The 26,703-nt window shown below is 39.4% G+C and overlaps 1 protein-coding gene across 1 annotated transcript in view; it reads left to right on the top strand.

The window, feature by feature from the left end:
* The window catches only part of PAPPA (pappalysin 1), a 630,246-nt gene that overhangs the window by 290,881 nt on the left and 312,662 nt on the right, over nucleotides 1-26,703 (top strand). Inside the window, exon 7 of the mRNA XM_063936909.1 lies at nucleotides 4,903-5,398. Within this exon, the coding sequence (XP_063792979.1) occupies nucleotides 4,903-5,398 (496 nt within the window). The remainder of the gene's footprint in view (nucleotides 1-4,902; nucleotides 5,399-26,703) is intronic.

Below are 26,703 nucleotides of genomic sequence, written 5' to 3'. Positions count from 1 at the left end.
CTTGTCCTCCTGCAGCCCCACTATGCATCTGCTTCGGCTCTCCCTCCCGCTGCAGGCTCAGCTCAGCTGTGTGAGCTTTCCTGCTGGCTGCACACGAACAGAGCACATGCAGCAGATGCCCCTGCATCACAAACCACCACCACCACTATAAAGCAGAACCAGACCCTAGGCATTGCAAATGCCCTAGGCAGTTGCCTAGTTTACGTATGCCTAGGGCCAGCTCTAGTTACACTGAGGCCATGCAAACCGGCAGTGGCCACTCATACATCCAAAAGATTTCAACAAATTATTTCCACCTTTCTCCCACTTATACTTATTGGATGACCCAGCTTGAAAAGTTGTATACAGTAAGTCTGCCAATACACTTCTTGGAAGCAGTTAGCACGATATAATTTCTCATGTAATGCTCACTCTCACCAAAAAGAAACATAGGGGAAGAGTAATCAAAGCTTGAAGAGGAATACAAAAATGTGGAGAGATAAAGTACCAACCAATCAGTTCCTAGTGGTAATTTTTTAAACACAGCCTGGTAAATCACAGAAGCTAATTGATTGGTACTTCATCTCACTCCACTTAGTCTCTCCCCAAGCTTTGATAAATCTCCCCCCCACCCCGCTCCCCCCCCCAAAAAAAAAAAAAAAAACATTAAGAGGGAGGAAGGGGATATCTTGAAGTCAGTACAGGTGGAGTATCCCATATCCAAATATTCCGAAATATGGAATATTCCGAAATACTGATTTTTTTTGGAGTGAGACTGAGATAGTGAAACCTTTGTTTTCTCATGGCTCAATGTACACAAACTTTGTTTAATACACAAAGTTATTAAAGATATTGTATTAAATTACCTTCAGGCTGTGTGTATATGAAAGATGACTTAATTGTGTGAAAGTTATTAAAAATATTGGCTAAAATGACCTTCAGGCTGTGTGTATAAGGTGTATATGAAACACAAATTAATTCTGTGCTTAGACCTGGGTCCCATCGCCATGATATCTCATTATGGTATGCAATTATTCCAAACTACGGAAAAAATCCGATATCCAAACTACTTCTGATCCCAAGCATTTGGATATGGGATACTCAACCTGTAATATACTGTAGTTAAGCACACTAACTGACTCATATAGCCCTCTAATGCCTCAGGGATTATTCCCCCATCAGGCTGATGTCTTAGCCTGAAGTCAATAGAAAAATTACTTTCAATGAGGAAAGTACAGTAGTTTGCTTGCAGTCAGTCCATGATGAAATAACTGTTTTGCAGTCAATTAATCACTTGTCAATGTAGAAAAGAAAAAGAGTTTCCATTAACACAGTTTGTTTATGTTTATATCCTCTTTCTTATTTTCTTTGTCAATATAATTTTTGTAGCGATGTAGTGTTTTAATGTTTCTATTGAAAATTTCTGCAAGTGTTTCCTCATTTAGCTGTTTAAAAGCATGTTAATCACTTGTTTTTTAGGGTCTAAAATCAACATTACCCCATTCAGATGTTTAAAAGCCTGTTCATGGATAGTATTTGATCAATTTCAATCAGTTAGGTGGAAGAGTTTTTATGCTTTTTAAATATGGGAAATGTCCAAGTTCAAACTTCAATCTTAAGCAGTAGTCCCTTGTGTATTCTTAACTCTCACAAATGTTCTACACTTAACATCAGAGCAAACATGCTAACATCCATAGTTGTGCTTCAACTATCAAAACAAAATGGGAAAAATACTGCTAAATTCAAATTTGTATATGAATCTCTGAATGCTAGCCAACGTTATTCAGTAAGTCTAACTTCAAGAAGAAATAGTGTGTACTTATGGGACAAAGTAGAATATATTTCTGCGTATAAACCACTATCATTTCCATTTACAGATGCATTATTGAGAATTTTTAGGTTCTCGTGTAATTTAGGAAAAAAGTCTGCAATAGTAAAAAATTTGTGTTTGATGAAGGGAAGCAGTCAATGTCTGGGACATGCTTTTTTCCTCATATTTATACAGCTGATATTTTGCTTGTCTGAAATATGTGCTGTAGAGGAATGAATGAGAGTAGTGTATATCCGTGAAGACAAGCAACTTGCCTAATAACAAGATTTGTGTGCTTTCACTGCTAAATAGTGGAAACAACAAATATAAATGTTGAAAGTTATTGAACCTTGCCATCAGATGACGAATTATCAGAATGTCTAGATCACCATCACTAAAGTGGTTTAGGATAAAAACAAATTGGGTAGTAGTAAATAAATAGTGCCACTGATAATGCAAAAGGGAAAGTGTTAGTGTACACAGGGCTGTTTTCAGTTGTTGATGTTCCAGATATTATGAATAAATAAACCATGAATTAATGTTTGTGCAACTGACACGTTCATGCACTACTATGTATTTCCTCCAATTTCATTAATTTAAATAAAAACAAACAAACGTGTAACTAAAAGTACTATAGCAAGTAAATGAATAAATAAATAAATAAATGGAAAAAGTAAAGAAAACAGAAACAAAAGCATTTTTTTTTGTGTTGCTCTGTTGATTTATATGCTGCTGAGTGAACAGTGATGACCTAGACACATGCTTAGTTTGCCTATATGCCTACTAATACTGTACCTAGGTAAATCTACTCTAAACATTGTAATTGAATAAATGGTAAAAAACAGAAAATGTGAACTCGGGCGCAAATAAGTGCCCGATCTAACCCCCTTATTTACCTGCCCAAACAGATAATGGAAAGATCAAAATATAATAAAACAGCAAGAGGTAGATCAAAGGCAACAAGAACCGGAGAATTTGCTTTTGGACAAATCAATTCACTAAAATATAAAAAACAGATATATACATCACTTGCTCCTCGTTTATAGGATGTGTCCAAGACTTTGTATTCTCTCACAGATGTCAAATGTCCAAATGATCACATGTAAAGTAAAACAGAGTAAAGAATAGATAGATAGATAGATAGATAGATAGATAGATAGATAGATAGATAGATAGATAGATAGATAGATATGGTGACTCTAATATGTTATGTATTTATGTTATATGCAGTTTATTGCTGCATAATTATTTGTGGGTGTGTTATTATTATATTCTATATTGGACATATTTGTGTGGTACTAGACAGCATTTATTAGGGGAATAGTTAATTAGTCCACACCGATGCTGTCAACAGTCAAAATCTCGAAAGCGTAATGTTGATCTGAATATACCGACACAGTAGTAATGAGCAGCAATTTACGTCAGTGTAAATTGTCGTCATTATAACTTTAAACATGATGCTGTACTACAATGTTTAGAGTTGCAATGCTGACACATCTGTAATACTGTATCATTACTATCATGTTCCTATTCTCGGGTTGACATTACACTGTCAACATTTTGACTGTCTACAACGATTTTTGCACCATGACCTCTTTAGTCTTTCACTTTTATCCAGTTTATGATCTCTTACACGTTTTTGAATAATGTCTTAGAATTCCGTCAAATATTTTAGTCACAACATATCAATACTATCTACTGATACACATATGTTGGGGCTGTTGTGGAGTTAGTCAGGAAATAAGTGTCATATCTGTTGGAAACAAAACTGTACACGTTGAGTCCTACATATCCTGCTTGTGTACAGCACCGCATCGTTAGCATATTGGCTCTTTTTACCCCAAGCATAAATCACAAACACCCCATGGCATCTGGCTGTGACAGCCCTCCAGTCATACTTGCATCCCTCCAGCTTCCTAGTAAAGCTGGCAGGATGAGACGTTTATTCATGGAATTGTAGCACAGTATGGAAGGAGCGGGGCTAAATTATTAAAATATGTGTCATTTAGCCCAGTTCCTTCAATGTGGATCCACAAATCACAGCATTTTAGGTGTAGTGCCGGGCTGTCAGTCACTAGGCCCTCAATGTGGCAAGCATCATGTAATCTATGGCTTCTAATGGAGAGGAGACTTCAAAAGTAAGCAACTATGCCTCTGATAATATGTTGTTCTATGACATATATATGTGTTTGCTTGCCTTTCGGTGTGTGTTCACAAACACCAATATACTCAACTACATTAGAATTCCCCATCCCTTCCCTGTCTCTTCTCTCCTTGAGCAAGTGGGTGTTAGTGACAGAATTACACAAGTGTGCATATCCACATATGCGTACATCCATGTTCTGCTCCAGCACTGTCAATTTCACTAAAAATGTGATACACAATTTTGCGTAGTGCTTACTCTGCATCAGCTTTGTCATGTCTAACAGTGTTCACTATTGGTGACTCCTACCCAGTGAGGCTGGGGCATCTGTAAATGTATGCATGCATGGGACAGCAGTATCATGCAGGTGCACAAATCAACAAGCTAGCCCATAGGGTCTGCACCAGCTACAGCCCCTAGAAGCCACATAGAGCTGCCATAATAGCAGGGGAGTGGCTTCCCATTGGAAGAGCTCTCTACTGTCACAGTCTGGACTTGCAGCCTCCTGGGAGGAAAGCACCTCCCTCTGGACATGAGATTAGCAGAAAATAGTTCCAATGGGAAGCCACAGCTAGGCAGTCACTGGGGGTGGCATTGTGCTACTAAGATGTTGGACTGCGCACAGCTCCATATATCATTGTAGTCAACATCGCTGATTGTCCTGGCAACCTCATTGGGTAATCTTCCCCACCATGGGGATTGGTGTATTTAAGTAGAAAAACAGAGTCATTGATATCACTGCAATTCTTAACTGTTTGACCTGTATGATATTGCATAATGGGGGCAGGCTGCAGATTTTTTTCTAAGGGAATAGGAGTTCATTACTTTATTAACAAAGCTCCAGTATAATGTCAGGTTAACACGTAGAAATGTATGCTTTAGTGCTTATGCTAGATACTCTGTTAATGTCCATATTATCCAATTACATTGTTCTCTAAAGTAGCTAAAACAGTCATTCTGTGTGCTTTAGGGCGCCCTGATGTGGAGCAGCCGTGTGAGACAAGTGTACGCACATGGAGTCCTGGTGCGAATCCCAGCGATGTGCTTCCAGTATGTACTGGGCCACATGGATGTTACCTGCAGCTGGAGTTTACATATCCAGTGATTCCGCAAAGTCTTACAATCTGGGTGACATTTGTGACCACAGAGTCTCATACAGAAGGTGCCGAGGTGAATGTCAAAGTTCTTACAGTCAGTGGGGAGAATTATTCATTGGGTCCTCAAAGCATCTTCTGTGATATTCCTCTAACCATCAAACTGGACTACATTAAAGTGGAAGTATATGCTGTTCAGATCTACACCACGGACAATCAGATGGAGATTGATGCTGCTATGATCACATCAGTGCCTAACAGTCCCTTGTGTGCAGACTGCAGTCCCATCCACTACATGGTGCTCCGAAACCCACATTTTGAACATGGTTCATCAGCTTTGATCTCCAGCCTCCACAGAAGATACATAGACAGGTGAGTGTTTTTGCTGCATGAGTTCATAAAGGTTGTTTGGTAAAATGTGAATCTAGTTAATAAGATGCAGTACACACAAAGTATACCTGCAATAGGGAGGTATATAATGATGACAGAAAATATTGGAGGTGGGGAAAGGGTTTTGGTTATAAAAAATAAATAAAGTGACTGTTGGGTCACACAGAGAGTCCTTAACCAGGATGCCAGTTTATTGATGTCAATAGGTACACAGGTAACAGTGTCAACACAGCGACTTCAGCGGCAACTACAATAGTGGTATGGTGGGGAATAACAGCAAAATATAGGTGTCTTTGTACTGTGCACTCACACAGCTCTGTGACACTCTACACAGCAAAGATGGTGTCTGGTGCACATGTTCAGTAGCCCACTGGTGACTTCATCAGGTGAGAGGTCAGACCTCCCTGTGCCTCCTGAGTCCTAGTGACCGGTTTGTTTGCAGCATAGATGGAGAATGAGATTCAGTATAGAAAAATGCAAGGTTATGCATTTCGGGACTAAAAACAAACTTGCATCCTACATATTAAATGGGGAAAGTCTAGGGGTAACAGTATAGGAAAAAGATTTGGGGGTATTCATTGATAATAGGCTTAATAACTGATCACAATGTCAAAGTGCAGTAAAGAAGGCAAGTAAGGTGCTAGCATGCATAAAACGGGGGAATTGAGACAAGGGATGAGGATGTAATTCTGCCACTGGTAATCATAGGTACATCCGCACCTGGAATATTGTGTTCAGTTTTGGGCACCACTGTATAAAAAAGATATCAGTGAACTCGAAAGTGTTCAAAGGCGAGCTACTAAATTGATTAAAGGGCTAGAGGGACTGGGTTACGAGGAAAGGCTTACTAGGTTGAATATGTATACACTGGAAAAGAGGCGACTAAGAGGAGACATTATTAATATCTTCAAATATGTAAAGAGCACTACAAAGAGTTATCAGAGGAATTATTTATTAACAGAACAATGTTTAGGACACTTGGGCACTCCCTGAGGCTGAAGGAGAGGAAATTCTGTACGCAGCGGAGGAAAGGGTTCTTCACTGTTAGGGCAATAAGGATTTGGAATTCCCTTCCAGGGAAGGTGGTAATGGCGGACTCTGTAAATGCATTTAAGAAAGGATTGGAAACATTTCTGATTGAAAATGATATCCAAGGTTATAACATTTAAAATACTGACGTTGTTAATCCGAGTGTAACATGATTTATAGTTGTTAACTAGTCATAAAACATTACTTCAGCGGGTACATTATAATCAACTCAACTTAATACAGGTTGAACCCGATGGGCATTTTGCCTCTATTCAACCTCAATTACTATGTTACTATGTTACTATGTATAGAAGACAGTGCTGGAGTGTTCTGCTCTCTAACATATGTATCCGTGACTCAGCTCTGTAGAATGACACAGGTGCAATGGACTGGAAGTCTATACTTGGGCTTCCTATTCCACTTTCATTTAAAAATTTTAAAAATTAGCGATCGGTACCTGTAGGTGAAATCCAGACTTAGGTATCACTGGCCTGGCGACTTATAGCAAATAGTGAGATGCCCATTTTCGCAGGAGAAGTTGTTTTACTCCCTATAATGAATAGACTTGTCAGACTTACATGCAAACTTATGCCTAACATTAACTAAGAAATACTGTAGTGTATTTATTTTCTTGCCTATTTTGTTTAAAACATTCATTTCTGTATGAAATGACCTCTATAATTACTGCCAAGACCATAGTTCATCCTGCTACTGTTAGAGGCTAATAGATGCTTGACAGAGGTTACAAGATGCTAAACAGACTAATGAGATTACAAATGAATTATGTAATGCACAGTTTGCTAAATATAATTTAGTGTTATGTTTATTTTCTTACATAGACTTCTGTGCTCTTTCATTGTGAAACCTCTTTCTCAGACATAAAATCCTAGAATCACTGATAAGTTTGGGCCATGTTTGTAATATTAATGGGGTTAAGTACTGTATCATCTTGACAAAAAGATTATTCCTCCTGAGCCAGAGACCTAGCTAAAATGGAAGGAACGAAGGAATATATATATCACATATTAAATTTATTTACTGTCCTTCGAAGGAAACTACACTTGTTAAAGAGCAGGGTGACTAAAAGGACAAAGGTTAACTGTCTGTGGCCCAGATCGCATAGTAATGTTGCAGTGAGGATTTTTTTTGGAGAAGGCAGCTGGAAAGCTCACAAAAACCGCAATTAATTGTAAATGATATGTCTGTCTGTATGTGTAAACACGTATTAGACTAAAGGATTAACTTGGTAAACATGCCAAATTACTATAAAGTTTCAGGCAATCGTGCCTAATTTTTCAGAAAGCAGGACTGACCCTGAGTACTTGGCTTTTAAAGAATAGATAACTTGCTTATTTTGCCTGGCCTAAATGCAAACACCTTACAATAAAGAACTATACACATACTAAAGGGATACAAGATGGTTTGCTGTACATAGATCTTGTGTGTTTTCACATGGCACATGCTTCAGAGCTAAGCAGGTACATCTTCAGGCCATATTTGCCTATCCTCCCTCATTCTGCAGGAGACTCCCTGAAATAGTAGCAATCTCCCTCACTCCCTGAATAGACCAGCAATCTCCCTGATTGCACCTTACCCCCATTATGCAGCTGTAACATGCTTGAGGGAAAAATAAATCAGAGATACATACATTCAAATGGGATCATCAGTGCCATTTCCCTGCATTGGTTATAAGGCACAATGATCCCTATGGCCACTTACAGTATATGGAACCTCTTGTAAAACACAATACACAAACACATCCTGCAAAATATCAGTGTCTTTTCTTCAACAAATAGATCTTACTAACTTTGGGGCTTATTTACATTTGGATGTCAGTCATTTTCATGACACGCCTCTCCAATGTAGCAGTTCGCGCCTGCGCTGATAGGTGTTACTTTCACAATATCCCTGAAATGCTGTTTCAAAAGTAGGCAAGTATGCTTCAGGCAATGAACAATTCAGTCGCTTCTCCACTGAAGAGACATACCTGTTGGAATATAGTGCACTTAGGGGTCTATTTACTAAGCCTTGGATGGAGATAAAGTTGCTGGAGATAAAGTACCAGCCAATCGGCTCCTAACTGCCATGCCACAGGTTGTGTTTTAAAAATGACAGTTAGGAGCCAATAGGCTGGTATTTTATCTCCAGCGACTTTATCTCCATCCAAGGCTTAGTAAATAGACCCCTCAATACTTGTCTCCTGTGCATACATTATACTGGGTGCGCATCCTCTAGTGTTTACCCTCTAGTGCTGGAGCATCAGGGAGGTGGACACTGATGACACAGTTCCTCCTGCAGTGAATATACATGTTTTGTACCTAGTATAAGGCTGGTGCGAGTATGATCTGATAATGATGATGGCTATGAAACCAATAGTGCAGATAGGAGCAGTCTGGTGTGTACAAATCTACATACACATGAATATATTTCTCTGTGCACACAAAGCAATTTCAACCGATTTGTTTTCAACTCTACATCAGTCTCAAAGTGCTAGGACACAAAGAAACATATAAACATTTTGATGGCAGATAAGAACCACTTGGCCCATCTAGTCTGCCCTAAATGAACACGCACACACTTACCCATTAGGGTTCATTTTTGTCAGGAGGCAATTAACCTACCAAAATATTTTTGAATCGTGGGAGGAAACCGGAGTACCTGGAGGAAACCCATGCAAGTATAGGGAGAATATTCAAACTCCACACAGTTAGGGCCATGTGAAAATCAAAATTATGAGTATTGTGAGGCAGTAATGCTAACCATTACACCGTTCGTGCTGCCCATGAGGGTACATTAACAGGAGTCATAAAAGTTCAATATTGAATGCATGTTTCCGCTACAAATCTATCTATCTATCTATCTATCTATCTATCTATCTATCTATCTATCTATCTATCTATCTAGTGTATATATATATATATATATATACAAACAGAAAGTTCAGCACTCACCATAACACCATAACACCATCTGTTTGTATATATTTGGGTTGGTGGCCATGGGCTGCATGCACCCCACCCTATGAGTGGTGAGTGCAGATATTGCACCCCGCTTCTGGGGTGGCGAGTGCTGTGGTTTTCTAGATTTGTTTGTATGTATATATATATATATATATATATATATATATATATATACATATACAGTATATATGTTTAATTAGAGCGCTCCATAGAAAAACTTTTTTTGACATTTTTACTTTTAGGCCCACCTTGGCAAGGGACTTATTTCTAAGGAAGCAGCCCAAGAGGAGCGCTCTAATTAAACATATATACTGTATATGTATGTATATATATATATATATATATATATATATTTATATATACAAACAAATCTAGAAAACCACAGCACTCGCCACCCCAGAAGCGGGGTGCAATATCTGCACTCACCACTCATAGGGTGGGGTGCATGCAGCCCATGGCCTATCTATCTATCTATCTATCTATCTATCTATCTATCTATCTATCTATCTATCTATCTATCTATCTATCTAGTGTGTGTATATATATATATATATATATATATATATATACACTCCAAACAGAAAGTTCAGCACTCACCATAACACCATAACACCATCTGTTTGTATATATTTGGGTTGGTGGCCATGGGCTGCATGCACTCCACCCTATGAGTGGTGAGTGCAGATATTGCACCCCGCTTCTGGGGTGGCGAGTGCTGTGGTTTTCTAGATTTGTTTGTATATATATATATATATATATATATATATATATATATATATATATATATACATATACAGTATATATGTTTAATTAGAGCGCTCCATAGAAAAACTTTTTTTGACATTTTTACTTTTAGGCCCACATTGGCAAGGGACTTATTTCTAAGGAAGCAGCCCAAGAGAGTAATATCGAATTGGCTAATGCCAAATTATTTGGTTAAAATTTTCCACAAAGAAAAATATTGTGGTTTAAACCCATTTTACAACTGTATATAATAGTGCATTAAGAAATTTTGAACGTTTTGTTTCATATATATATATATATATATATATATATATATATATATATATATATATAGAATGCAGGATCGGGCGGCGCTGCTGTTACCAGGGAGGGCACCGGCTCTATTACTGTGTCATACCGACCTTCGGGTATTGGGAGTGCCGTGGACTTTGCGCTCATATATATATATATATATATATATATATATATTAGAGATGAGCGGGTTCGGTTCCTCGGGATCCGAACCCCCCGAACTTCACCCATTTTACATGGTTCCGAGGCAGCCTCGGATCTTCCCGCCTTGCTCGGTTTACCAGAACGCACCCGAACGTCATCATCCCGCTGTCGGATTCTCGCGAGATTCATATTCTATATAAGGAGCCGCGCGTCGCCGCTATATTCACTCGCGCTTTGGAGATTGAAAGGAGAGGACATGGCAGTGTTCTCTCCCTGAAAAGCTCCGTAATCTGTGCTCAGTGTGCTGAAAATATCTGTGCTCAGTGTGCTGCAAATAATCTGTGCTCAGTGTGCTGAAAATATCTACGTTCTCTGCCTGAAAATGCTCCATATCTGTGCTCAGTGTGCTGCAAATATCTGATCAGTGTGCTGCATTGTGGGGACTGGGGACCACCAGTATATAATATATATACTTTTCTATAGCTTCTATACTGCTTGTCAGGACACATGGTCACAGTTACACCGCTCTGTACTGATATACAATAATATATATATATACTTTTCTATAGCCTCTATACTGCTTGTCAGGACACATGGTCACAGTTACACTGCTCTGTACTGATATATACAATAATATATATACTTTTGTATAGCTTCTATACTGCTTGTCAGGACACACATGTGTCACAGCTACACTGCTCTGTACTACTACTGATATACAGTAATATATATACTTTTCTATAGCTTCTATACTGCTTGTCAGGACACGTGTCACAGTTACACTGCTCTGTACTGATATATATATACAATAATATATATACTTTTCTATAGCTTCTATACTGCTTGTCAGGACACATGGGTCACAGTTACACCGCTCTGTACTACTACTGATATACAGTAATATATATATACTTTTCTATAGCTTCTATACTGCTTGTCAGGACACACATGTGTCACAGTTACACCGCTCTGTACTGATATATACAGTCATTTTAAATAATTTTCTATAGCTTCTATACTGCTTGTCAGGACACACATGTGTTACAGTTACACCGCTCTGTACTACTACTCATATACAGTAATATATATACTTTTCTATAGCTTCTATACTGCTTGTCAGGACACACATGTGTCACAGTTACACCGCTCTGTACTGATATATACAGTAATTTTAAATAATTTTCTATAGCTTCTATACTGCTTGTCAGGACACACATGTGTTACAGTTACACCACTCTGTACTACTACTGATATACAGTAATATATATACTTTTCTATAGCTTCTATACTGCTTGTCAGGACACACATGTGTCACAGTTACACCGCTCTGTACTGATATATACAGTAATATATATACTTTTCTATAGCTTCTATACTGCTTGTCAGGACACATGGGTCACAGTTACACCACTCTGTACTGATATATACAATAATTTTAAATAATTTTCTATAGCTTCTATACTGCTTGTCAGGACACATGGGTCACAGTTACACCACTCTGTACTGATATATACAATAATTTTAAATAATTTTCTATAGCTTCTATACTGCTTGTCAGGACACACATGTGTCACAGTTACACCACTCTATACTACTACTGATATACAGTAATATATATACTTTTCTATAGCTTCTATACTGCTTGTCAGGACACATGTGTCACAGTTACACTGCTCTGTACTGATATATATATACAATAATATATATACTTTTCTATAGCTTCTATACTGCTTGTCAGGACACATGTGTCACAGTTACACTGCTCTGTACTGATATATACAATAATATATATACTTTTCTATAGCTTCTATACTGCTTGTCAGGACACATGGGTCACAGTTACACCGCTCTGTGCTGATATATACAATGATTTTAAATCGTTTTCTATAGCTTATATACTGCTTGTCAGGACACACATGTGTCACAGTTACACCGCTCTGTACTATTACTGATATACAGTAATATATATACTTTTCTATAGCTTCTATACTGCTTGTCAGGACACATGGGTCACAGTTACACCACTCTGTACTGATATACAGTAATATTATATATACTTTTCTATAGGTTCTATACCGCTTGTCAGGACACATGGATCACAGTTACACCGCTCTGTCTGTACTGATATATACAATAATATATATACTTTTCTTATTTTCTATAGCTTCTATACTGCTTGTCAGGACACGTGTCACAGTTACACCGCTCTGTACTGATATACAGTAATATTATATATACTTTTCTATAGCTTCTATTCTGCTTGTCAGGACACATGGGTCACAGTTACACCGCTCTGTCTGTACTGATATATACAATAATATATATACTTTTCTATAGCTTCTAGTATTACAGTGCAGCATTTTGGTGACTAACAGTATATAGTTGTACAGTAGGCCATTGCTGTATCTTGCAACTCTGTGTCACTGCAAGTATCCACCCATTCCATTTTCTTCCAGTGATTTGGACCAATAATACCATTGATTAGAATGAGTAATTTCAGTGATTTTGTCATTTTCTTCAAGTGATTTGGACCAATAATACCATTGATTAGAACAAATAATTCCAGTGATTTTGTCGTTTTCTTCCAGTGATTTGGACCAATAATACCATTGATTAGAACGAATAATTCCAGTGATTTTGTCATTTTCTTCCAGTGATTTGGACCAGTAATACCATTGATTAGAACAAATAATTCCTGTGATATTGAGGTGTTTGTGTTGCTTAGCTTAGCCGTCCAGCAACCACAGTGCACCTCTTTTTCTCTTTTCTTTGCATCATGTGCTGTTTGGGGCAAATTTTTTTAAGTGCCATCCTGTCTGACATGTCAGTGCCACTCCTAGATGGGCCAGGTGTTTGTGCCGCCATCTTGGGTCGTTTTGCTTAGTCATCCAGCGACCTCGGTGCAAATTTTAGGACTAAAAATAGTATTGTGAGGTGTGAGGTGTTCAGAATAGACTGGAAATGAGTGGAAATTGTGGTTATTGAGGTTAATAATACTATAGGATCAAAATTACCCCTAAATTCTATGATTTAAGCTGTTTTTTAGGGGTTTTTGAATAAAAACACCCGAATCCGCCAAAAAATTTTCAGGGAGGTTTTGCCAAAACGTATCCGAATCCAAAACATGGCCGCGGAACCGAATCCAAAACCAAAACACAAAACCTGAAAAATGTCCGGTGCACATCTCTAAATAAATATATATATATATATATATGTGTGTGTGTGTGTGTGTATATATATATATATATATATATAGCTTGCAAGGAACGCACTCACCAGACTTCTCCAAAGTGAAAAGGGTCTTTTATTCCATCCTCACATATTTACAGGGTCATATATATATATAAATAAATAGTGGTTCTTAACTCCAGTCCTCAAGTACCGCTAATAAGTCATGTTTCATGGATATCTTTAATCATGCACAGGTGTGTTGATCTATTTTGCTGGGCATGTAATTATCCCACATGTTTCCACAGACAAAAAAATCCTCAAAACATGACCTGTTGGGGGCTGTTGAGTGCCATTGATCTAGGATTAGAGATGAGCAGGTTCGGATTCTCGTGGGGATTGGATTCCATATAAGGAGCCGCGCATCGCCGCCATTTTCACTCCGGCATTGGAGAGCGTAGTGAGAGGACGTGTCTCTGTCCTCAGTGTCCTGCATCAGTACGGTGGTAGTGTCTTGTACTGCATCAGTCCAGTCACAGTGGTGGTGTCCTCTGCTGCCATATTTCCAGTGCTGCTGTGTAAGTCCAATCCAGTGGTGCTGTGTTGTGCTACATAAGTCCAGTGGTGGTGTGTGTGCTGCATCAGTCCAGGCACAGTGGTGGTGTCCTCTGCTGCCATATGTCCAGTGCTGCTGTATAAGTCCAGTCTTTTGCAGTGGTGCTAGGTTGTCCTGTATCAGTACAGTGGTAGTGTCTTGTGCTGCATCAGTCCAGTCACAGTGGTGGTGTCCTCTGCTGCCATATGTCCAGTGCTGCTGTATAAATCCAGTCCATTGCAGTGGTGCTGTGTTATCCTGCATCAGTCCAGTGGTGGTGTCCCTTTGCTGCTGTATATGTCCAGTGGTACTGCCGTATATGTCCAGTGGTACTGCCGTATACAGATGGGTACTTGTTTATCTTGACCTTTAATAGGATTAATTGAGACTGGCCAGTCGGACTTAATCCCCTGCTGTAATGACTGAATCCCCTGCTGTATTGTTCTCTGTATTTTATTGCGGCTGAGAACAATAGATGAAGGGTTTATGCTAATAAGGCATGTTGTGCCTAGGATCAGAAAAGTAGTCAAGATAACCGTGGACCCATCTGTATGTCCAGTGGTACTGCTGTATATGTCCAGTGATACTGCCAGATATATCCAGTGATACTGCCGTATATGTCCACTGGTACTGCCATATGTCCAGTGATACTGCAGTATAAATCCAGTGGTACTGGCGTATAAATCCAGTCCAATGATACTGCCGTATATGACCAGTGGTACTACCATATAATTCCAATGATACTGCCGTATATGTCCAGTGGTACTGCCGTATAAATCCAGTGGTACTGGTGTATAAATCCAGTCCAGTGATACTGCCGTATATATGTTCAGTAGTACTGCCGTATAAATCCAGTGATGCTGCCGTATATGTCCAGTGGTACTGCCGTATTAATCCAGTGGTACTGGCATATAAATCCAGTCCAGTGATTATGCCGTATATGTCCAGTGATTCTGCCGTATATGTCCAGTGGTACTGCCGTATAATTCCAGTGGTACTGCCGTATAATTCCAGTGGTACTGCCCTATAATTCCAGTGATACTGCCATATAATTCCAGTGATACTGCCATATAATTCCAGTAATACTGCCGTATAAATCCAGTCCAGTGGTACTGCTGTATAAGTCCAGTGGTACTGACCTGTGCTGTATATTATTTACTCAATTTAAAGGGGTTAATAATATTTAATCCAAAACTTTTTTACAAGGTTTGCCCTGTGTGGTGAGAGGTATGCTCTCCTGTGCTGCATATTATTATAATACAGGTTGAGTATCCCTTATCCAAAATGCTTGGGACCAGAGGTATTTTGGATATCAGATTTTTCCGTATTTTGGAATAGTTAGATACCATAATGAGCTATCATGGTGATGGGACCTAAATCTAAGCACAGAATGCATTTATGTTACATATACACCTTATACGCACAGCCTGATGGTAATTTTAGCCAATATTTTTTATAACTTTGTGCATTAAACAAAGTGTGTCTACATTCACACAATTCATTTATGTTTCATATACACCTTATATACACAGCCTGAAGGTCATTTAATACAATATTATTAATAACTTTGTGTATTAAACAAAGTTTGTGTACATTGAGCCATCAAAAAGCAAAGATTTCACTATCTCACTCTCACTCAAAAAAGTCTGTATTTCGGAATATTCCGTATTTCGGAATATTTGGATATGGGATACTCAACCTGTACCTCCAAATAAAAGGGTTATTATTATTCAAATTAATTTTACAGGCTTTGCCGTGTGTGTGTGGTTTAGGGGTATGCTCTCCTGTGCCACCAATATTGTGCGTGTATTATATTTGGGCATATTCCAGCAGGTCCCATGTTGTATGTGCCGCTCACTTGTGTCACTTAGCTTAGTCATACAGCTACCTCATTGCACCTCCTTTTTCTTCTTTGCATGATGTATTGTTTGGGGCCTAGATTTTGAATAGTGCCATCCTGTCTGACACTGCAGTGCCACTCCTAGATGGGCCAGGACTTTGTGTCACACACTTGTGTCGCTTAGCTTAGTCATACAGCTACCTCATTGCACCTCTTTTACTTCTTTGCATGATGTGCTGTTTGGGGACTATTTTTTTTAAGTGTCATCCTGTCTGCCACTGCAGTGCCACTCCTAGATACGCCAGGTGTTTGTGCCGCACACTTGTGTTGCTTAGCTAGTCATACAGTTACCTCATTGCACCTCTTTTACTTCTTTGCATGATGTGCTGTTTGGGGCCTAGTTTTTGAATAGTGCCACCCTGTCTGACACTGCAGTGCCACTTCTAGATGGGCCAGGTGTTTGTGCCGCACACTTGTGTCGCTTAGCTTAGTCATACAGCCACATCGGTGCAACCTTTTGGCCTAAAAGCAATATTGTGAGGTGTTCAGAATAGACTGGAAATGAGTGGAAATGAATGTTATTGCGGTTAATAATACCGTAGGATCAAAATTACCCCCAAATTCTGTGATTTTAGCTGTTTTTATGTTTTTTTTTAAAAATCTTCCATATCTAAAACCAAAACACGAAAGGGTGGTTTTGGCAAAACCAATCCAGATCCAAAACACGAGCATGGAACCAGAACCAAAACCAAAAACACAAAACATGAAAAGTGCCCACTGCACATCTCTATCTAGGATATTACTTTTTAAGAAGATAGATCAGCATGGGAACTAATAGGCACAAACCCATTTAATTATGTTCAAGATGACAATTTTTTAAACAGTTTATACAAGACATTAACTGGGTTTTATATGTACATTTCTGACAAGTACAAATCTTCATCAAAAACTCTCAGACACCACAGTCCAAACTGAGGTAAACCCCTTTGGAGTATATTATACCCACACTTATGTGGCTTGTGGTAGAGATGCTTTTAATTGTTTCAAAGTGGTTCTAAGTTCTGAAGCTAAAAGCATTGTTGTGTGTTCCGGAAACTTAGAAAGCGTGTTATCTGTTATGTGTTTGAGCTTGTTCAAATTATGTGGCTACAGTGTATGTACTGTATATTTTTATGTTTTAACTAATACTGGTCAAATATAAAATACAATAGAATTTTGCAGTTTTAGCACAATCAGGCAGAAAAAGGGAACATTGCAGTTTAATTCTGAAATTGAGTTACCAGCTTAGTAGCTATAAAATGCATAGATCTAGCATGTCCATCAGGGTGGTTTTGTTAAATTTAGATCTACTGTAGCCCAAATAGTTTTGTATTTTGTACCTGGTGAGATCTCTGTGTCTCGTACGACAACTGAATTTATGTCACTAGTCTATTTTTTTAGATATTACTCTATCTTTTATACTGCAACAAATATTGTGCTTTATTTGAAACAAAGATTGCAGGATTTCCACATAGCTTCTTGAACTGTGAAATAATAAACATGAATGCAAAATCCTTACTTATTATTTCCAGACACAATTTGTTTATTGTACAACCTTCGAGGTGATGTAACATATTTATCTACTTCTAAGGGAGATGTTCTGCATGCCATGTCTCTGAGGCTGTGTCCTGCTCAGCCTAAGGGAAGATTCTAACTCCACCCGTAGGGTATAGCTAGTGCCACACAGAGGCATGTGCAGCACTAATCAGAACTCCCCATATGCTTCTGGCATGACAATTAGACTATCCCACATGCAAATTAGGCAGTGGCGGATTAAGCCCTGTGAAGGTTCCTAGGCAGTCGAAATCTTCTCAGAAATTATCTCCTAATACATTTTAATTTGACCAACCAATAGTCTAAATCTGGAAACTGTGATGTGAATCTGATGTCTTTGGTTTATGTACTTAACTTGTCAATGGGTACATTACATGAATACACTATTTTCTCTATAGAGTCTTTCATTTCTTTGTGTTGATTCATTTTTTTTATCTTTTGGAAACAATTTAAGAAAGCTTGATTGTAATTTTGTTTCATTGTCATGGGGCCCTAAAAGGCATGGGCCCGTAGGCCAGTGCCTACTCTGTCTATTTGGTAATCCGCCCTCTGCACTTAGGCCTCCTCATGTTCTCCCACATGCCACTCAGACCTTCATAAATGCTACTTAAATCATCCCAGAAGCCACACCTGCCACTCAGTTTATATTAAATAATTGTGCCATCACACATTATTTTATCTGTGGTTATATACAGACAGATTATATATTATAGAAACAGCTCAATATATCATGTATATCCAAGAGACACCAATGTTATATGCACTACACTGTAAATAAAGTCGATCTTTCTCTCTCTTTACCTGACACATATGTGTCAAAATCATACATACACTCTCCTTCTTGGTGTGCTCTCTTACGTCACTTTGCCACTTGAAGAACAAGGTGACTTTGTATGGAACCTGGCTATCTTTTGATCATAGCATGTTTGATGAGAATATACATACGTTACTGAGCTCTTGGTTTTTAATTCACAACTTTTAGTGTCTCTTATCCAGGTGGCAAATTCCATCCCCAGATTCAGTCATTCAAAATATAACTGGCCATCTTTCGAAGTAGATCTAATGTTTACTGCAAGAGCAATCCTTGATCCCAAATACAGCCCCTAATGATTTTTTTTAAGCAGCAGTCTGCTAAATTCTCAATATTGCAATATGCAAATGGTGATCTCTGCCTCTGTTTTCACATTTTGTGTAATCATACTTAGTAAAGTATAATTTCTATGTTCTTATTGCACCTGCTTTAGAATTAGATTTTGAAATGAAAAATGTTTAACACTTAACTGATTGCTTACGCGTTTCACATCATCTTTAGCCATAATTTTCTTTGTGCTTTTAATATTATTAATACAATTTACATTGTAATACAATGTCTAAGGTATTAATAGCAATTTTTCAAATAGAAATCACATTCTCTGCACTCCCTAAGTATCGCTTTTTACCCAAAATACACGCATTTCGCACTGCTCTGGATTAGGCAAGGAAATAGCCACCCCTCACTTCAAACCTAGTTTTTTTTACTGTTCCAAGTTCTCATTCTCCCAACTGCAGGGCGATGAGTGGCCGGAGTGACTTGGCTACCAGCACTAACCTGGAAATCTTTATTTTTTATTTGTTACTTTTTTTCACACTCATAAGCTTCAGCATTTAGATAAAAGACATTGCATTTAGTAAAAGGGTACATTGCAGTTTTTTTCCCACTGATTTGTGCTTTGTGGCTGATCTTTTAATACCAACAGATCTGAACAGCACACTGATGACTGCTGAAACAGAACAGCTTAATAAACGACCCCCGCCAATAGCAGCAAACAGTTAGTGATGTCATAGTTTAAGTAGCAAGGCTTAATTTTTAAAAATATATAATAGTCCTAAATTCCAATAAAGATGCTTAATACACGTCAATGTAATTAGTTTCTACAGAATGTTTTAGGCTTGTTTAAAAAAAAAAGGATTCTCTGAGAAACTTTGCATGACTCAATGTAGTTAAAAGAGAAACTTTCTTTGATTTATACAGTCTAATTTCATCACTTGGATCATTAAACGCTATTACACAATGTTAAAATGTATGTGGTTGCATGCTTTGCTCATTTAAAAATGAGATATTGTAACTAGATTTTGGACAGGGGGCCTGGACTGCACACCCTGGCTTCTTATAATGGGATGTGCTACCTTGCTGGGACTTAGTACTATAATATAGGAAAAAGGGTGCAGGTGCACCATACACCATTAAAATTATAACAACCATAATATTTGAGGATCTTGGTATATATTGGCTAATATACTGGCCAATATATGCCAAGAACCTCGAATATTACGGTTGTTATAATTTTAATGGTGTATGGTGCACCTTCACTCTTTTTCCTATATTGATGTTGTAACTAGAACAGGATAGTAACACCAGTTAGTTGTGCCTATTCTTACTTAACATGGATTTACACATAAATTGTAGTTGGTTGGGGCTAATTCAGTAAGGATAGCAAATGCTGCTAATTAGCAGAATTTGCTATCCTTTTGGTCGCATGCTAGGGGCCGCCCATCGCTGGGCAAGGCCGCCCAGTATACTTACCGGTGCCTCCCCCCTTTAACAAGCAGAAATTGTGATCGCTTCGCAATTTCTGCTTGTCATCAGGAACTAAAGATGACTCCTGCGCCCGCAGGAGTCCCGGCGCCATCTTACCTGTCGCAGCGGCTGAATGTGACGTCATGCAGCCGTCGCAACCACAGGCAGAGGCAATCGCATTTATGCGGACCCCCTTCAGAAAATGTTGGCGCATGCGCAGGATGGGCCGTGTACATGCGCCCGCATCTTTTCAGCAAAAATTCCGGTTGGATCGCACACTGCGATCCAACCTGAATTAGTCCCGGTTATCAGTTGGAAATACAGGGTCCCAAACCTAGGAAACCACAGGGTTCCAGATTCAGAGACAGAAGTCCAGAAGGTCATTGTCAGAACAAGGACAAATATAGAAACAGTCACCACACCAAATCAGTATCTAAAAGAAAGGCCAGGGTCTTGCCATGGTCAGCAAAAGAGAGATAAAGAGGAGAGAGATAAAGTACTGACCAGTCAGCTTCTAACTGTGATTTTACTAGAGATGTGCGGGTTCGGATTTACTTGGTTCTAAACGCCAAATTAGCACAAGTTTGGATTTATCCAGATTTTTCTTATTGGCTACCCAAAACATGTGACAGCCGGATAGCCAATAAGATACCGTTTTGAGATCCAAGTAAATCCGGGTAAATCCAAACCTGCACATCTCTACATTTTACAGGCTGTAATAGAACTATTACAGTTAAAATACCAACCAATCAGCTTCTTTCTCCACTTTAACGCTCTCCAAGATCTGATAAATCTCCCCCACAGTTATATGCTACACTGAAAGATACCACTATAAGTGTGCCTGTCAAGTACATCATCCAGCTGTTCAGGCAACCCAGTGGCTTTGCCTGAACAAGTGATCAGCTGTGCCTGACAAATTCTTATCCAAACTATATCTTAGCTCCTCTCAATTGCTAAAGCTATACTTAAGTATCTGTAGATACCTTGACACTACAATATAGTGTCTGTCCAATTAGATAGCTGCCTACCTGTTGAATACAACAAGTACTAGAGGTAAGTTTACTTGAACTTCTGTTCCCCATAGTATTGACTTTTCTATGACAATATGGGGCCTATTGATTTTAGTGATTTAAGAGGCAGGCATATTCATTATTAGGGGCCAGTGGGGCTACCTAGTATTCAGCAAACTCTGAAAGTTTTTGGAGTTTGCTTGCGTGAACTAACAAAGATGGCGTTTGTTCCCAGAGCTCCTGTCCTTCTTATGGGAAGGAGGTCCAGGGTTGCGAAGAGTGATCCGCCCCTGTTCATATCCCTCTATAGGATGTCGGGATATTTGGGTGCATGAGGGACCCCAAGTTCATGTATAAATACTAACACTGCTGAGTCAGACTATGCATTGCTAATTATTACTGCTACAGTGATGGAGATCACAGAGATTATTTTCGGATCAGCTGTCCTCGCATCGGAACAATGTTGATTTGCTTTGCTGTTTTAGTAATCACACTGATACTCACAGTGGGTTAGATACCTAATTAAGATTTGTATAAATGCTTTTTCACCACTGTTTTTAACAGTGCTTTTTCGTTTTCTATATCTTTGTTTGGGCACAATGTATTCCCACACAGATAATGTTATTACATGCAATGTCAAAATAACAAATATAAAATAATAACATAAATAAAAAAATAAAAAAACTGGCATTTATCCAGTCTTGTCCAATTGTTTATTTTAGTCAAATGTGATATTTGCTTTGCTGTATCAGAATATCAGACATTGTTGGCTTTTCAGGGGTTTTTTTTCGGCTGGCAAGAGTTAAAAAGCCAGAGAATCCTCTTGTGAGGTTTGAATTATGAAGAATTCCTAAGAGATGACTTTAACCCAAGAAATAAAACAAATTGCAGACGGCCCCCAATATTCTCCGACATTCTTCCACCAGGCTTCAATACATACAAACATTTTTTTTCATTGTAAATGAGTTTCAGACTTTAACTGAAGTTGAAATAACAGAATTACATTCCTTAAAAATCAGACTGTGCAACCCCCTTTATTTTACTGCAATTTGAGGTTCAATCCCTTATTCAGATATTTTATACTCACATCCTCGCTGATTTAATGTGTATAATGCTATTCAGTGGCATTTCTTGTAACTTATTTCTGTATACTGCAGTGACAGATCATTTTCTAACATCAATAATATTAAATTCAAAACCAGGTGTGTTTTGCATTCAATGTTATTGATGTTTTAAAGTCCAGGATCATAACAGCCGTCACTTAGTAAATCTATCTACTTTTATAAATGTATCCCCTTCTTAAACATATTCACTTATGATATCCAGGAGCCTACATAAAGGAGGGGAACCAGATGAAAATGACAGGGGGGGCATCATGATAAGTGAAGAGAATGAGGTTAGCGGTGAAAGGTATATTTGTGCGTGCCTACAGCACATGCTCCCACGAGAGTCCACCCCCTTACTTAGCACCTGCTCATTACTGGTGTGCTCTGTGCTGGCCTTACCTCTTCCCCCCACTCAACACCTGATCATCATTGAAGTGATCTGTGCTCACCACCGTCCAATTCACCACTCAGCACCTTCAGCCCACCCAGTCATCCATCATCACCATTCACACCTACTGCCTCAAGTGACTGAACTCAGCAGTCCCAGGCTCAGCACAACCTCCACCACAGTGCAGCTAGAATGACCAAGTCTAAGCTCAAGACACAGTCATCAACCTCATCCGCTGCAGCCAGCTCCCAGAGCCACTGGAGACATTGCACTATTCCGCTGCTGTGCCCGCGTTATCACTGCAGTGCAGCATTAATGACACTCAGGGACGTCGCTAGATCTGTGTGGGCCCTATAGCAAAATTTTGAAAAGAGGGTTTGAGGTGATGGGTGTCAGAACAGCAGAGATGGTGCGGGGCCTTACAGAGTGGGGGCCGGTACCAGGCAGGGTGGAGGCTGAGATTTCAGTTGTACTCAGGACAGGCAACACTGCATCAGCTAATTTTAATTTGTAAAACTTGCACTGTGCTGCAGCGTGACTGAGTGAGGGGGAGCAGCGGACCCTGTAGGCAGCCTGGGCCCTGTAAAAGCCGTACCCCCTGCACCAACGGTAGTTACACCCAGGGGCACCTGAATGTTGGAATTTATCCAGTTGGGGGAGGGGGTGTAGAAATAAATATTTTGGCGCCCCCATGGTGCCGGCATCCTCTACCTTTTTTATCCCCCCACCGCTGTGCAGATGAGCGCTTACCTGCAGATCCACGTGGGCGGCATCTCCTTTAAAAACAGCCTGCTACCACAGGGTGCTGTGTTCTCCTATCTTCATTGTGTCCTAGCTGTCGTCGGCTGTCTCTCCTTCTCAGTGGATACGAAGGTAATCGCTCCCCTGCGCCTCTGTTAGATTTGGCGGGGGTCAAGCTGCCCCCCCAAATTACGACGCACCTGGTTACACCTACCACCTTGCCACCGTGCAATGCTTTTGTACTTGTGCGGGGGGTGGGGTGGTAGGGCCTGAGGTGCGGGGCGTACTAGCTCTGTGCTGGGCGTCCCCCCACATGTCAGAGTAAATGATCGCAGATTTTGCACGGCTACGATCAACTCTGAATTAGGACCATAGTCACTATACAGCACAGCTACAGTACATGTGAGACCCAGGACACAACACAGGCAGTATAGCAGAGTACAGTGCAGCACACAGCAGCGTGCCTTGTGCCCCCTGTACTTTAACTAACTGTGTAGCAGCTAAACTGAACTGAAAGGGCCCCACTACTGAGATCCTGCACTAGAAATGCATAAGACAAAGAGGCATTTGTTTTATATATATATATATATATATATATATATATATAGTGATGTTTTGGGGGTACAGTAAGTAGCTCGGTAGAGGGGTGTGTTGCTGCAGTGTGTAGTTACTTAAGCAGGATGCAAACACAGCTTAATGACAGCCAAAATGAATTAAAACAACAAACACCTAGCACTAGCCAGTGCACAAACTCACTTCTAACTCACTTCTTTGCCCCTGATTAACCTTGGACATCTAGTCTGCAAATAAAGTCTCTCAAAGTCTCTGCCTGCTTCTTTGCAGGTCTATCACAGGCTCCATTATGGCTTTGCTTGGCTGCCACAACTACTCTCAGTCTTGTCTCTTACAGGTACAGTAAGTCACCTCCTGACCTACTCACATTCATCAGGCTGGTGTGGATTCTTCTTATCCACATGTAACTCAGTCTCAGAGTTTGGTAGCCTTCCCTGTTTCCTAAAGTTATAGGCTCAGGCCTCCTGGTCCTCAGTAGCTTTCTAGCATACTGAGCTCTGACTGATTTTCCCATCCCCAGAGACTCACTAACACTGTATAAGGGCGCTCTTCTGAGAGAGTAGTCCATGCTTCCTGCATGACCTATGTAGAGACACCCGCCAGGATTCCCCCAGAGTATTTAGTTGCAATTAAGATTTACTCTTACTGTACATTCTCAGATTCAGGAAGCACTATTTCGATCTAATAATTCTGAAAATTTGGTTTAACTGAAACATAGAAACTTCTTTAGTAGCATAATTAAATTTTTTTTAAAAAGTGCATGCCAATCAATCAATCAATCAATCACGGTTTATGAGAGCTGGAGGACATTACAAAACTAATTTTTACAGTTACTTTTGACCTTGACATTTGACCTTGCTTCTTGTACAGGTTGCTTAGTGAAAATGCATGTGCAGGCAATAAACCCAAGCTGCAATTTGGATTTTACATTCACTGACCACTCTGTGACATATGGAAAGTAAATGGCACAATTAGCAGAATGTACAGCTTTGTTTTACAGTAAGAACCTTTTTCTATGCAGGGTGTGTCAGTATATACTTTTTTTTTAAAGAAAAAAAACAGCTATGTATAGTTTCGAGTAACATCTGTTATGTATGATACATAGTTTATATATGATGAAATATCTCTAACAATATTACACTGGAATTGCGAGAAACAGTCCTTGTTTACAAATGTGCTTCTGCTGTGCTCTGTGTACTTCGGGGATAACATTTTATAATGATTTATAGTACTGCTCAATATAATCCACCCAGTTAGTCAAATGGAAGCATCATATGAGTTTTATTGGATCAAGTAGTGGGTGATGGATGGTGGACACAATCCTTTCCTGGTCAGTCCTATGATTCTGTCACATAATTTGCAGGAGTGGGTTGCTGAGCAATGAAAATACCGCATGATGTCACCACTACAGCTGGACGGGGGCCCAATTTCATTAGCATACAGTAGAAAGTGTTTAGCAATGGATTCTGCAGAGCGTGCAGTGCCTGGTAACACTGCAGCAGTTACTGTAAATTACAATCCAGTAGTTCTTCCAGTCTGTAAATCTAAGTTCAGAATTTTATAGATGCTCAGTGGGTCACAGTACACAAAACATGTACACTATGCAAACTACTGTACTGTATGAACATGCTGTACAGAAATATTACATGTATCCTAGGATTGAATTGTACAGAGATATTCTTCCTCTCTCCCTGCTGTCCTTCACCCTTATCCAACCCCCCTTCCAACAGCATCTCTCTCCCTCCCTACCTCCTGCTCCCGCCCCTTTCATTTACTTTTGTCAGACAGCAGGGGCGTTGTCTGGTCATTTCCCAGGTTGTAAAAGAGCTGGAGTCTTGTGTTGCAGCTCACTGATTGGCAGTCGCTTATTGACTCGGAGTACGCCACACAGTGATGATGTCACCTGACAGTAACATAGAAACATAGAATTTGACGGCAGATAAGAACCACTTGGCCCATCTAGTCTGCCCCTTTTTTTATCCTTTAGGCAAGCTCAACCCTTTTTGAACCTTAATTCTTTGTAAGGATATTCATATGCCTATCCCAAGCATGTTTAAATTGCTCTACAGTCTTAGCCTCTACCACCTCAGATGGGAGGCTATTCAACTTATCCACTACCCTTTCTGTGAAATAATTTTTCCTTAAATTTCCCCTGAACCTCCCCCCTTCTCCAGTCTCAGTGTATGTCCTCGAGTTCTAATACTTCTCTTCCTTTGAAGACTGTACTCTCCCAGTTACTACTGGCAGCTTGGAGAGCCTGAGAGGATCAGATAATGTTACTGGAACCAATAAATAACAGTGATAGTAACAATTTCTAGTAAAATGTATTTACCATTAAAACATTGCCAGGGCATCTGAAGGATGTTACAGGAGGGACCCAGCTTTCGGAATTGGTTTTGGGTTTCCGGTGTAATTTTCCACAAAAAAAAGAAAAGGAAAAGGAAATAAAATGTAATACAACAGAAAAAATTAAGAAACACTATGTAATTAGTTTTCATGATGACGTGATCCTCAGCCAGTGGTGTCATTATGGCCCTGCCTAGGGGCG

This window comes from Pseudophryne corroboree, chromosome 8 (genome assembly GCF_028390025.1).
Source record: "Pseudophryne corroboree isolate aPseCor3 chromosome 8, aPseCor3.hap2, whole genome shotgun sequence".
In the NCBI taxonomy this organism is placed as follows: Eukaryota; Metazoa; Chordata; class Amphibia; order Anura; family Myobatrachidae; genus Pseudophryne; species Pseudophryne corroboree.
Note: the sequence above shows the minus strand (reverse complement) of the source record. Positions and strands in the feature narration are given on the sequence as shown.